At 39.7% G+C, this 15,296-nt stretch overlaps 1 protein-coding gene across 1 annotated transcript in view; it reads left to right on the plus strand.

Annotated features, from left to right (window-relative positions):
- The first annotated feature begins 2,088 nt into the window (after positions 1 to 2,088).
- LOC149299995 (kinesin-like protein KIF7) overlaps positions 2,089 to 15,296 on the plus strand; it is a 20,300-nt gene continuing 7,092 nt past the window's right edge. The window contains exons 1-11 of the mRNA XM_089485495.1: positions 2,089 to 2,413; positions 3,008 to 3,208; positions 3,325 to 3,742; positions 4,094 to 4,655; positions 5,733 to 5,873; positions 6,349 to 6,564; positions 7,595 to 7,779; positions 7,939 to 8,045; positions 10,130 to 10,285; positions 14,366 to 14,568; positions 14,792 to 14,989. Coding sequence (XP_089341621.1) covers positions 2,089 to 2,413; positions 3,008 to 3,208; positions 3,325 to 3,742; positions 4,094 to 4,655; positions 5,733 to 5,873; positions 6,349 to 6,564; positions 7,595 to 7,779; positions 7,939 to 8,045; positions 10,130 to 10,285; positions 14,366 to 14,568; positions 14,792 to 14,989 — 2,712 coding nt within the window. The remainder of the gene's footprint in view (positions 2,414 to 3,007; positions 3,209 to 3,324; positions 3,743 to 4,093; positions 4,656 to 5,732; positions 5,874 to 6,348; positions 6,565 to 7,594; positions 7,780 to 7,938; positions 8,046 to 10,129; positions 10,286 to 14,365; positions 14,569 to 14,791; positions 14,990 to 15,296) is intronic.

Genomic DNA, 15,296 nt, shown 5'->3' on the forward strand with positions numbered 1-15,296 from the left:
AATTCCGCATTACTGCTATATTATTAAAGCACAATATTTAATAATATGTATTGTGGAATTCCTTTTTGAAATATAATTTGCCTTTCGGCCTGTGAGGAATTTACTGGACCATATTCTTGAAAAGGGGGTTCACCAGGTTACCTTATATCTTGGAAGTCTGTAATGAGCCACCATGCCCATTCTGTTTAGATAAATAACTATTTTGATTCATGGCGTCTTTTTCCATGGTGCATACCTCCCAAAAGATCAGGACTGGTTATATGGCACACTGGGCACATGTCGGGTGGGCTCCTGGCCATTGGATCTCCATACTAACCCAATCTACCGCTCCTGGGATACCCTCATACCTACCCAGCAAACATTCACTGAGATAACGGAAAAGAGGGCGGGGTGGGAGGGGATTTGATGCCCAAAAGGGGACTTCTTCATTCTAAACAGTGACACTTGGGAGGTATGAGGTTAGCTGCTGCAGTTTAAATCCAAGACGCATCCTTCCCTGGTTGCAGACTTCAAGACTGAACTAAATCAGGACGCACGCACATTAATATTATTATTACCTTTTATTTAGCAAGTTAAGCAGTGCTGTACAATTTAAATGGGGCAGTTAACAGCCATCACAAATATACATTAATACATACGGACGCATCAGGAGATATTACTTTTATACAAAGTTCCAGTCAGGAATGGCGGGCTTTAGAGGGCCACGCTCCTTCTTGAACAAGTTAAAAGCCAGCATTTGTGACACAGCATTAACAATCCACCATAAATATACAGCGTGGTCTCTCAGCTCAAACATGTGTGTAAATGTTAATATTATTAATTAACTGTAACGTGCCTCCAATATTCAGATGCGCATTGAAGAATAAGGCGCCCCTGTGCCAATGGATAGCGAAGAGGTAGCCCGCACAGTCCAGTGAGTTCCTGAGGGGTGCGCGGTACTGGGAGATGCGGTCCGTGTTTCCAGACGGACGCTCATTAGGGTCGCACACACACTGGAAGCGCAGCGGAGCGTTTTCATCTCCAAAAAAAGATGAGCTGCCTCTCCGGATCTTAGTGATGGGAAGCTGTTTTGGGACAGTGTATGGGTTGAAGTTGTGACGTACGTGGAGGGTTTAGCTGGCGGCAGTTTGTTCCTGAACGGGTAAGTTTATTGAAGTTGTAGGCAGAGTGTTAGGCGTAATGCATGCGGGGAGGTAATGACGGAACTTTTCGGTTGTGTTTATGCAGTATGTTCCTAACTTCTGCAGGATAACATTAAAACACGAGGAATACAAAAATAGTAAAGAAAAACTGAAGGTTTATTTATCTGAAGGTCTTAGGGAGTGTTGCCCCCTCTTTCGTAAAATATGAGCAAACATAAAATGCATGATTTAACTAGATTGAGCATTGGATATTTGTTAGAGTGCAACTCCCAGGATACTCAGCCAAGCACGCTGGGGGTAGTTTATCAAACTTTTATTTCTATACTTTAAAGTGGAATTGAAGCTTGGGGTTTTAATACTTATTTTGTAGCTATTTGGTTTAAATGTAGGGGCTGTTTTTACCTCACAGAAGCTGAGATTTGTGCAAAAGGGGGCACGGCTAGCAATTCAAACAGTCAATTTAAAATACTTTAATAATCAAATATCGATTTTTAGGCATGAATTATTTTAATATTTTGTTTAAGCAAAACAGTAAAATTAGAACCACGTTAAGCTTTAATAACAAGTACGCAGCTATCCCTCCAAGAAGAAACATCGGTGAGGAAGGGGCAGCAGTGTATCTGGGCAGTGCCTTGAAAGGGCAACACGTTGGTTGGCTAGACTTGCCTTTTACAATTAAGATTCAAATAAAAAAAAATGTATAGAAGTATGAACTTTAGGGTTACAATATGTCTTCGGCATTAAAGGGGACATCTGGTTTCCCTAGATCATTCTCAAGTAGGAGTTCCTGCTATTTAAGATCCAGATAATATTACTGTGTAGTAATGTGGATACATTTATATATTCTTTCCAAAATAACAGGTATATTATTCTAGGATATTAGAATGTGAGCTTGAATTTTACAAACTAAAACAATGTTGTAATCACAGTACCATCATTTGGTCTGATGGGTCCCAAACCACAACAGCCTCGGTCAGAGGAGTCCTCTGTTAGTGTGGCTGTCCGGGTCCGGCCACTGCTTCCAAAGGAGGTTCTGCATGGACAGCAGACGTGTGTATGGACTGATTCCGGCGAAAAGAAGCTGACACTGGGCACGCAAAGACACTTTCAGTTTCAGGACATAGTAGATGAGACATGCACCCAGGAAGCAGTGTACAACCTGTGTGTGCAGCCTTTACTCACAGCTTTCTTTCAAGGCTTCAATGCCACCATCATGGCGTATGGGCAGACAGGTTCTGGGAAAACCTACACTATTGGAGAAGCAAGTATATGTGAGTATTTATACTTTAAGCATTTAAATTACATTAAACTGTGAAGATTTGTTTTTCTGCTACAGACACTTTGACAGATAAAATATGTAACACTGACACTGTATTTATTTTTGGAGATTTTTGGTTTAAAGTATGGATTTTGTTTTACTTTATAGAAGCTGAGATAAGTGGCAGAACTACCATATCAAGTAATTTCTTGTGCTGATGTTCCACCCTCCCCACATTCTTACAAATACAACTATAAATAATCAGATTCTACTGTAGGGTAGAAATAAGCAGAAGAAACGATGATGCAAATCCCATGAACAAGAAGCTTAAGTGGCTGCTCCAATGTTAAACTTGTAAGACATGTTTATCAAAAGACTTTATTTTTAAAAAAACACGTAAGCTCCAATATATGAACTGTGAAATTTAATATTTTGGAAAACAGATCAGATTTACCCTTACTGAGATTACTAAAGTTAAGGAACAGTAAACCAGTGCTGCTATTTTTATAATAAAGCAAGTAGGGATTAGTTCCTGTTAATTTGTTCCATCGGCATAGGAATGCAGACTTTGTAATGAAAAATACAATTATAGTTTAAACTGTTTCAGCTTCCATCTCTGAGGATGAACAAGGAATTATTCCGCGTGCCATGGCTGAAATCTTTAAGCTTATTGATGAAAATGATCTTATTGATTATACTATACGTGTTTCCTACTTGGAAGTGTATAAAGAAGAATTCCGAGATCTTCTTGAAATGCAGACATCCAGCAAGGACATTCTTATACGAGAGGATGATAAAGGAAATGTTGGTAAGACTTTCGAAACCTTAATGGTTCATTTGGGTTAGGGCTACATTTTGGAGCATTTTCTGTATTGTGTAAAGCAGTCATGCTTATTTTTCACTATTACACTATATGTATTACAGTTTTGTGTGGCATAAAGGAAAGTGAAGTTGAAGGATTGGATGAAGTACTTAGTCTACTAGAAATGGGCAACGCCGCAAAACATACAGGAGCAACTCAAGTTAACGCCTACTCAAGCCGTTCACATACCATCTTTACCGTTACTATGGAACAGAGGAGGGTGGTTGGTCGTGTCACCAGACTGGCCAATGCGGAGGATGGTACTGTTCCAGACATCGGTCAGATTCTCTCCTCCAAGTTTCACTTTGTTGATCTCGCTGGTTCTGAACGAATACTCAAAACTGGAAACACTGGAGAGAGACTGAAAGAAAGCATTCAAATTAACACTGGCCTTCTAGCCCTGGGTAACGTAATCAGTGCCTTAGGGGACCCAAAACGGAAAAGTACCCACATTCCTTACAGAGATTCCAAGATCACAAGGTATTGACCTGCATGTTGAACAAATATCTTCATTGACCTCAGCAGCTCTACCATATGGGCAAAATAAGTGCCTGGTAATTGAACTGGTATGATGATTAAAAGTTTTTTTGCTTTGTTGGCAGGGGGATGTATCAGAGACATCATTTACCTAGGACATTAGAAACCTTAGGACATACCGTGTCTTTGGATTTGTCTGGGATGTCCTTACTTAAATTCTTCATTATTTCTGCAGAATTAATCTAACTTAAGCACAATTCAAAATAGTTATCAATATAGTGTGACTCCTTCACTGTATCTAGTGTGCAGCAGGACCATTGTCTGACGTTTTCTTATTTTTTCCTTGCCTTGTAGGATATTGAAGGATTCTCTTGGTGGGAACGCAAAGACGGTTATGATTGCTTGCATCAGCCCTTCCACATCTGACTTTGATGAAACGTTAAACACTCTGAACTATGCGAACCGAGCGCAGAATATTAAAAATAAAGCAATTGTCAATTGTAAAAGAGATGTGGATCGTGTCGAGAACCTGCAGCATCAGATAAAATCTCTCCAGCGTGCTCTTGAACAAAGACACAGATCAGAAACCAGAATATTAAACCGATCTGATCCTGCCAAGTCTGTACCCAGACGTTCTGTGGAGGATCATGTGTCCCGACTCCTAGCAGAATGTGCACATTACAGGACTTGCACTGACACTGGCTACCTGCTTTTTATGGAACTCCTTTCAGAGGGAGGCCTAACCCCATCTCAGGTCCTGAGGGTGAAGGACTGGATGTGCTCAGTAGAAGAGGAAAGAAGTGAAGTGACGTCGGCATCTGGTATGGACAGCGGAATTGAGAGTTCCACGGTTGATGAATCAATAAAAGAATCAGCCAGGAGACCAACTAAGGGCAAGGTATTGCTCACACACACAGTTTTAAGATACTCTGCAAACTTCACAGATCTTATTACATAAAATCATCCTGTAGTAACACACGCATCTATTAACCGTGCTACCAGAATTTAACAATACCTTTATTTTATTAATTGGACTTTTGGTTAATGCTTTGACAAAACATAAAATGCACTCGCTAGCAAATTGTTAGTAGATCTCATTTTATTTTTGATTCTAAAGGCCTAAACACAAACTTTTAAGAAACTTTTGTTTCAGTTTCTATGGTAACAAACTATCAGTGCCTGCTTTTTGTTCCCAACAAAAAATATCAATGAGACATAATTTTACATGATTAAAGAATTATTTTTCTTAAGGGTTTGGGCAATCTGCATTGGGTCTGATGTTTCTAATGTTACATTTAGCAGAACACTTTTCAACAGCAACCCTGTCAGTATACCTAAAAGTATATTTAGATCTAGACAACATCTGATCAATTACAGATAATTGCCATAATGTATAATGGAAAAGTGCGTTTTGGACGGCACTTCATTTCAACAAGATGCGACATCCATTGCAACATGTGCTCCTAAAATCGGCTCCTGATCTCGCATTTGAACTGTACCCGCACTTTTTATTGTGTAGCCAATATAGCATGTTTCTAAATTGCAACCAAGCTGGAAAACTTATACCCTGGGAAAATCTGTGTTATGCCATTATTCTTCGTTTCTAAATATATATTTTTATTATCTTAAATGTGTCATAGATGCTGGCAGTATTGTTGATGGCCCATATCTAGTGGATATGTTTCTGATATTATTCTGTTTGCAGGCTCTAATGTATGTTGCACGTCATGAAGGTTGGCAGAGAAGCCATGAATTCTTCTGTAATGCATGAATTCAACTCTGTAACTGATCAGCTCAAGCATCTGTTTTATATATTAGGCAATGTGATATATGTATGCCAATCATCTTAGTGGAAATACTGACTAAGGATTGTTTTGGAGTGCATGCCATGCTCTGAGCTGGCTGTAATAAATTAATGCGCCTTTCGCTCAGTGGGGTAACTTAATGCCGTATTGTCCATAATTTAATAATTATATATTTTATTCTGTTTTAGGGTGTGATAAGATTTGCAAATGAGTGTGAAGCTGACAATAAATGTATTGAGAACCTACAGAGTCAAATCCAACGTCTGGAGGATGAGAACAAAGATTTTCTAGCGGCTTTAGAAGATGCAATGGAGCAGTATAAATTGCAGGTGCCAGATTCACCCCACTCATTCAGCCATTACAACTCTTTATCCTTAAAGTGGTCTTTTTTTCCCTCTTCAGAAAACAATTAAGCAAACCTTACCTTTTATTGTCCCTTAAGTATTTAAGGGGAAAAGCCCCTTACCTGCTGACCCTCACTGCTACCTGCTATCTTCTTGTTGTGCTTTTCTGCAGGAGCTGGCTGTGTCCATTCCACACAGTTGCATCCTCACTTGTAAGTGGTCCTTGAATGGGCTCTTGGCCATTTGCCAAGTAAACAGTAAATTATTTGAGCATTATCAATTTAATAAGCTTATACATGAACACCGAATGTTAAAAGGATAAAATCAAAGAGAATGTACCTTTTTTAGAGCGTGTTAAGAGGCTCTTTGTTCAAAGAACTTCTCAAGTATGATGTGCATGGTTTGTGCAGGATGTGGCAGATGGCAATTATTAAATAACAATGTTTTGTTCTTATTTCAGAGTGGCAGACTGCAAGAACAAGAAGACGAGATAGCTAGATTGCAATCCCACCTGAAACGGTTAAGGGCCAACCTGTCCGTGTCTGCACTTTTGGAAGACGTTCACCTGCAGCGTGGGGAAAGGCCAAGCACTGCACCTGTAATTAAAAAGGTTTCCTATATTGATTCACTGCAACTGCATAAACCTTCAGCTCATCAATTTTCCAATGCCAAAAAGGTACATTTTGACAGCACCATATTTACAGATTAAAAAATCTCTCTCTCTCTCTGCCTCTCTCTCAACATCCACCATGAGGAAGATATCTTCCCGTTCTCTGGATCCGCATAATTATTTTCCGCATTCTTGTCGGTCGTTGTTAAGTTGCTGATGGTTGTTGATTGATTCAGGCAGGGGATTTATCTGATAACGCTGGCTCTGTGACAGGCTGCCACCAAACTTCCATTAGTTGAAATTGTCAAGAAAAAAACCACAGGCTAGTTTTATTAAATTAAGTTAGGTAAAAAGCAGCGAACACTACAGCTACCTTTTTAATACAAGTATGTAGAAACATAGAATATGATGACACATAAGAACCATTCCGCCCTCTTTTAGTCTGACCATTTTTTTTCCCCAATGTAAAGACTCAGACCTTAATCAGTCCTTGGTCCTTCTTAGATTTAGGATCGCTTTATGCCTACTCCATGCATTTAAATTCCCTCACTGTATTAGACTCTACCACCAGTCCTGGAACACTGTTCCACTTACCTACCACCCTTCCTTACATTACCTTCTAGTTTTTAATAATGACCTCTTGTTTTAACATTTCACCTCCTCTGAAATAAACTTCCCTTTTGTACTTTGTTAAATCCCTTTATGTTTTTAAATCTTTCTATCACTACACTCTCTTCTTTCCTTCAAGCTCTACAAATCAAGATCTCTTGGTCTTTTCTGATAATTTTACCATCTATATAGTATGTTGATCAGAGCCGGAGAAAAAGTGTTTCCTAGCTCAAATCTAAAGATACTTGTGTAGTCAGTGGTACTACAATACCATAGAATACCAACCACTTTGTGCTTTTATTAATTGTATTTATATGACTTTGTGACCGTTAGGAATGTGAACTTTATATTATACAATTAAATGTGTTCAATGCAATGTTTTCCACTAAATATATTAATATAAATGATATGTTTCCTATATGTTTTCACACGTTAAAAATGATCCTGCTTTTGATAGCAAGTTGCGGAACTGTATTGTATTTTGCAGCAGATTTCAAGCAGCATCAGCTCTTTAACGAAAGATTTTACAGAGAGTTTTCAGCTGGGCACTCAGAATCTGGTGTCCAGCTTGGAAGAGGCCGATACGGTACTCTACAGACGCTTCAGCGAGGATTCAGAGGCTTCGGCGTCTGATGATGGTGAATATCCTACAATAGAGTCTGATAAAGCCAGGTAAACAAATAATACTTTGTTAAATAAACACATTATTATTATACTTTATTTATAAAATATTGTTTCCTCTTTTATCGTATATTCTGTTGTTTTTTTTTTCTGATCTTTTTTTCAGAATGTTTAAAGAGTTAAACTTACAATAGATCTTTTTTAATGTAGACTTAAAACTGATGTGGATCTTAACCCTGCAAACAGCAGATCACAGGCATCTCCCCTGGACAGCGAAGGCGACGAACCAGCTTTGTCAGACAAAGAAGTTAATGCATGTAAGAGAAATCTTGTGTATCAGCCTTGAACGTAGTGAAATGTTAGATTACAATCTTATTTTATGTGACAAAAAAATGAAGCTATCACATATGACATTTGATATTTTAAAAAGGCAGTCATACCAAATTATTTGGTTTAATAAATATCATATGGATATTGGTGGTCATGCTTGCATTGGCTTAGAGGAGCTGTTCCACATAGGGGGCCTCTTCAAATATCCTCAGAAAAGTTCTGCATCGTGTAGAGAGAAGTAAAAGAAATCTTTCTGTCACTTTGTTTTTCTCTTTAATGCTCTGTCTCTTAAAACAAAGTCTGGTCATTCCTCCAAATGGAGAAAAATGGTAAGTTATTTTATAAAATGTGAAAGCTTAAGATGCTTTCTGTACTAGTGCAGAATAATATATAAAAAATGTGGAACAGTACCTTTAAAACAGGCTTTATAGCCTAGTGCCTATCCTGTCAAGATATGTTAAAGCTGAGCTGACTGCTCCCTGTCATGATTTTGTATGATCCATACAGATGCTCAGGATTACTTTCCTTATTTTGTGGCTCTTAGGCTAGGTTTCCACTTGTTTGTTGTTTTTTTTTTTTTTTGCTAAAAATGCCCATAAAAACGCCAATTCAGCCACACGGCGTTTTTTTAGTGAAAAAAACGCTGCGGCCAGATGTTAGCTGTTCTTCAATAGGAAATCGGACGATGCCATATCCACTTGGCGTTTTTCTGTTTGGCGTTTTTTCAGTCCTCTTTGGCGTTTTTGTGCTTTTTTGGGCTCTGTGGCAGTTTTTCAAGGAAATCTTGGCGTTTTTCTCCAATAGAAGTCTACGGTAGAGAAAAAACGCCATGAAAAAGCCATGTGGGTTTTGCCTTGGCGTTTTTTATGGCGTTTTTTTCCACAGTTACAATGCAGAGGATGGACCCAGTATCTGTGTGTCCTACGAGAAATAGGCTGGAAACAAACAGTTTCACACAAAACAAAGTTCATATTGAATTTTACACCATTTGGAACAAACATGCCATTACAAACAAACATACGCGACGCATCAACTGGATCCTGCGTGTCAAAAGCAACAGCAAACAATTTGCACCATCATTTGGGGCCAATCTTCCTAGAGGAGCAGACATTCGGAATAAAGCATGCCTTACAAACCACAGAAAAGAGACAAAAAGGTCCTCTGGGGCGAGTTCAAGTAGAACTCTACCAAGGAAATGACATCAGGAGGGGGCAGATACTTGCCATTTATCCTAATCCCTTTCAGCTGGGTGAAAATTCCAACGTGTAAAGGCTGGAAAAACTGCCTAAGGTCAAAAAAGCAATTTCCACAGAATACCAAAACGCAGGAGAATGCAGTGGTTTTCTTGGCAGTTTTCCTGGCGTTTTTCATCAAGAAAAAAAACGCAGGACAAAAACCCAAGTGGAAACCTAGCCTTAATCAGGTCTTGGTCTTTGTCTTAGATGTCGGATAGCATTGTGCTTATCCCGTGCATGTTTTCCTATTGGCTATCATGGAAAACCTTTTCTGTAGTGCAGTGAAAGCTCAGGCCCAAATGTACCTGCATGTATGTGCAGCCACATCTATTGGATGATATAATGAAAGCGGTGGAAACTTAAACATATTTTCTTTCCTTAACTCTTACTACTTACAGGGAATAGTGGGAGATATATTATGTGATAGTTTAGCTTGTCCTGTAAAGCAAAATTATGAAAATCGTCCCACGGCGTGATATAGTTGGTTGACATCCACCTAAGCGTTTGTTTGATAAAGTAAAATTCTCAGCAACAAAACAATAACCTAAATGTTTGAACATTTTTCCTGTGATAATAGTTCCTGCTGCATGCCGTGGCTGACTGTTTGTTTGGATGACTGTTTGTTTGGATGACTGTGAATCATTGAGCGCAGTCCAGTGTTGTAATGTAGTATTCAGTATAGCTTTGTCAAGGAGTTGCTGTTACCTTATGGAGCACCTGTTTCTACTATGTTGAAAGCTATAAGATCATCATATGCTTTTATGGTGAGACTCCTTTAATAACTCATCTGATGAAAGGGCCTTGTTAAAGTTTTAATAGCAATGTTTCTGTTCCAGCACACAGCAGGAAGAGAGAACACCCTGTGCCAAGAGAAAGCCATACCCCAGGAAAGGACTCTAAGTGGAGGCTACGTCAAGCCCAGCAAAAGATCCGGGAGTTGGCTATCAACATCCGCATGAAGGAAGAGCTCATTAAAGAGCTTGTTAAAACTGGTGAGGCTTTGAGCTACGTTAGTTCCGCAGCTGGTGCTCTTGAAACGTCCTTGCCATTGTCTTTGGTGCATGTAATGTAGTTTCTTTATGTAAGCAAGTGTATTCTTGTTTTGAAAAGCAAAGTTTAGACTTTGTGTGACTGCTGTATTAGTGAATTGTTTCCCTGTCAGCACTCATATCCTTCGCCTTAGTGGCAAAATGCCAGTGAAGCAGTATCCGTATGTAGTAGAGTCAGTAGTAGTACCATCATATATAGTCGCATCGCTGTTTGCTTTATGCAATGTTTTAGTACTTTAGCCAGGCTTTATAGTTTACTGTACTGTGGGTACACTGTTCGCATTATGGCAACCTTTTGAGCATTATTCTACAGCATCTTCACCACTGTTAATGAAAACACTAAGAGACACTTTAAAGCAGATCTGTCGCTTTTCCTGGGCATTACATTTTGTAGTTCAGTTGGTATATGAATCTATTTAATATCTACAGGTTAAAAAAAGACACCTAGTAGTAACTATATATATATATATATATATATATATATATATATATATATATACTTTGCTCTCTGCCGCAGCTATCTTTGTGCGGTATTCCTGCAGTTTGCATTTTTCTGTTGGATCCCAGGACTCCTTCCCTTCAAGATTATATTTTATATATATATATATATTATATTTATATATATATATATATATATATATATATATATATATCTACATACACACACACTTTTTGTTGAGCAGCAAAGCAATTTTCTAACAAGTTAAATGTGTGGAGACTTTTAAACTTTAGACTTTTAAAGCAGAGCTCTACAGCTATATGTTATCAGAAGGGAGGGAGGGTCCATTAGGGAACCCGGTAAGTTCTCTCTAAAGCAGGGGTGTCCAAGTTTTTTCTGCAGTGGGCCACTTCATCAGAATTGTATACGTGCGCGGGCCGCACTCATTTTTCACTGTGACAAAAAATATGGCCTTTAATAAAATATGCAGATTAAAATAAAGTAAAATGACACAAAACCTTTTACTCTTCCTCTCACTGATTTCTGGGCCTTGAAAGTTTTGAGACTACAAATTGAGGATTCCCTAGATTTATTCTAGGGATGAACTAAAATGAAAATTCTGGACCAAAACATTCAGGGTTCACTTAGCCAAAACCGAAAATGACCCCCACCTTTAAAAATAATAATAAAAACTCACATGTTTAATAAAAGTAGGTAACACACAATTGGACAAAATTAGCAATATGACTTGGCATGATAGGAGTGTGATTGCTAACAGCAATCACACTCCTATCATACCCAGGCAACCAGTAAATGCTGGTACCTAGGCATGATGGGACTGTGCTCGCTGTGATTGCTGTTAGCAATCACACTCCTATCATGCCAAGTCAGCTGGTACAGGGTGGCTGTAAATGATGTGCAGACCCTATACTGCTGGCAGCATCACTACACAAGGGGGGCAGCTAGCTAGGTTTCAGCATGTACTGGCTGACTTGGCATGATAGGAGTGTGATTGCTAACAGTAGTCACAGTCCCATCATGCCTAGGTTCCAGCACTTACACATCCATCCAGTAAATGCTGGAACCTAGGCATGATGGGACTGTGATTGCTGTTAGCAATCACACTCCTATCATGCCAAGTCAGCCAATACACGCTGGTACAGGGTGGCTGTAAGTGATGTGCAGACCCCATACTGCTGGCAGCATCACTACACAAGGGGGGCAGCTAGCCAGGTTTCAGCATGTACTGGCTGACTTGGCATGATAGGAGTGTGATTGCTAACAGTAGTCACAGTCCCATCATGCCTAGGTTCCAGCACTTACACATCCATGCTATCACACACACACACACACACACACACTCATTTATTCATATAATCATTCATTCACAGATTCATTCCCTCAATCACACACACTCATTCAAACACCCTCCCCACCCCCTTACCTGCACTGCAGCTCCTCGATGCCGCTCACAGACTTCAGCAGGGGGGCGGCCTCCCTCTGCCTTCTCTGCTAAAGCACAGAGGAAGTAGGATGTCACGTGAACTCCGCTTCCTCTGTGCAGTCCAGAAGACCCTCCCACAAGTAAGTAGCAGGGCTTGAGGTGCGGCTCGCGTAAGATTGGTTGCCCTGGCTGCCGATCTTACGCGGGCCGCACCTCGAGGTCTCGCGGGCCGCATTTGGCCCGCGGGCCGCATGTTGGACGGCCCTTCTCTAAAGGATTCCCCTACGGTCTCCTGGAACAATGGATCCCTGAGGATTGTCTTTGGTGTCAATGGGGCACTTGTGAACATCAGTCTGGTCATTTAAACCAATGTAATAGTGCACTCTTTGAACGTTTTTACGTTATTGTTACATGTATATAGCACCTCCCTGTATTGCACGGGGCTGTGCTATTTGAAAACATAAGAAGTAGCGCATCATGTGATATTTGAGTTCCCTGTCCGTAGTTAAGCGATGACTCTGTCTAGGTCCCCCCTACAGTATCACACAGGTGTTTTTTTGCGGGGGTAATATTAATTCAGTATATATGTCGCTTGTTATTGTTTTGCATTAGCACAACTTTTCCCAAAACAAAATTTTGTTTTTACGTCTCCCACGTAGGCTCCGTGGGTGTTTGATTTGGGGCATTGAGACAAGGAAAAAAGGAAGCCCCTTGTACATATGCATATGTATCCCTGCCATTGTTTGTCTCAGCAGGGAGTGACAATGAGACATAACCCATCTAAACAGAACATTCTGGTTATTGTTTTGTATTAGCAGAGCTATGCTCTCTAGTTTACCTCTGGGAGTTGCTGTTCTCTTCTACAAGGCTTAAGCAATGCTGACATTAAACACGCTGTACTGACAGCTTATTAGTTTATGTGAATACACACAGATTTGCAGATCATTGTCAAAAGAAAACAAACATTCTAGAAGTAATGAAGTCTAAATTGGGAACTGAACCAAAATCTGAATTTCCTGTAAGAACAAAAAAAAAAAAAATGAAGCATGGTGGGGCTCAATTTCTGCAAATGAATGGACTCCTCAATGCTGAGAAGTACAGACAGATCTATTTGGCCCCAAATGTATTCTGACATGACATGACATACAGCCGAAGTCATTAAGAACTATCTTCGGTGTAAAGAAGAAGGAAGAGTCCTGGAAGTGATGGTTTGACCCCCACAGAGACATGATCTCAACACCATCAACTCTGTCTTGGATTACATGAAGAGAGAGAAGCAACCGAAGCCGCCTAAATCCACAGAAAAACTGTTTTCCTAGATGTTTGGAACAACCTACCTCCCAAGTTCCTTAAACTGTGTGCGAGTGTACCTAGAAGAATTGATGCTGTGTTAAAGGCAAAGGGTGGTCACTTTGCAGTTTGTTAAATGATGAAAATATATTTTTTAAGTTATTGTCTTAGATTTATTTTTCTAGGCTTGCCTAAAACTTTTGCACGGTACAGTAGATTTACATGTGTGGACTGGTAACTTGTTCTTCTTGCTTTCTAACTATGGTTACATTTCATACCTTTGTCACCCAGCAAATTGGGATTAAGCACAGAGATATTGTGGCCTATCACAAAAAATACCAGCCTGTATTCTGTGTTTAACTTTATATATGAAAGCCACTTCTCTTCAAATACTCATACAAACATAGAATTTAATGTTGGGGAAGAACTGTTGAGCCGATATAGCCTGCCCAGGATCCTGCTGCGAACACTCTAACCTTAATCATTCCTTGTCTTAGATTTAGGATAGCCGAATGCCTACCCTATACATTATTAAATTCATAATTGTACTAACCGCTACCACTTAAGCCAGTATCTACCAAATGCTTAGTAAAGTTTTATGTTCTTTCTTAAGTACTAAAAGTTGCAGTTTTTGTAACCTCAAATAAGTGAATCACAGCACTGTGTGAATAAGGACCATATATGAAAATGTTTGGGTGCCCAAAATTCTCATCACATCCCATAACATTCAAGGGATATATTTTGATATGAACAAAACGGTGTATATGTGTGTTGGTGTAAATGTTAAACACATACCTTTGTGTTCTTAGTCTAAGACCCGGTTCAGTCTAAATGTGCATTACCGTTACAGGAAGGGAAGCTCAGACTATGAACAAACAATACTGCCTCAAAATATCCGAGCTGGAGAGGGAGGCTGAACAGGCGAGAGCGGAAGTCAATGAAAGCCAGAGGCATCTGCAGGAGCTTGAGGGGAAGGAGTCCCGGGATCCAACAGAAAGACGCAAGCTGCAGGAATACCGTACAAAGATAGCTGCGGCACAGAGCAAAGTGCAGGTTTGAACTCATTTTCTTTAAATTCAAAAAAAGACTGGTATAAAGGTTAGCAACCAATAAATGACATGTCGTCTTTAGAGACACTGTTAAAGGAGCTGCGAGGAACTGTTGGAGTGTTCCACAATATTCTGCAACATTCAGACTGGGTAACTGTGTGGAACTGCACTGTTAAACAATATTGCAAAATAATAAGAACTTCTCTTGGATAATTTTATTTCTATAGGTGCTAAAGGAAAAGAAACAAGCCACAGAAAAGCTGGCTTCACTGTCTGCACAAAACGAGAGGCGTGTTCAAGATCTCGAGAAGAATATTATCCAGATGAAGCAACAGCAGATTCAGATGCAAAGAAAACTGAAAGAGGAGACGGAACAGAAGAGGCGCCTAGAGAGTGAGATGAAGAAGCGGAGGCACAGGGTGAAGGTGTGAGCAATAGAAACACTGCATCATTATTATAGCTAATAATTATTAGACTTGTGCATTCAGATTCGTACAAATTGCAAATTTACAGAATTTTCGTAAATCCAGCGATTTTGTAAGAAGCCATGAAAGCGAGGCCAGACCACCCATGAATCAGAAAAAAACAAAGCAAAAAGCTCGGAATTTTCATCCGAAATAAGTCAGCCCGCATACACTCTCACGCTGCAGACCACTTCCGCTTCCACATCTTCTATTCTCTCTTCAATCTTCTATATTCGTCCCCATCTCTGCTGACATAACCCGGCAGGAA

Source organism: Sceloporus occidentalis, unplaced genomic scaffold, assembly GCF_023333645.1.
Source record: "Sceloporus occidentalis isolate IW3139 unplaced genomic scaffold, rSceOcc1.0.p SCAF_26, whole genome shotgun sequence".
NCBI lineage: Eukaryota > Metazoa > Chordata > Lepidosauria > Squamata > Phrynosomatidae > Sceloporus > Sceloporus occidentalis.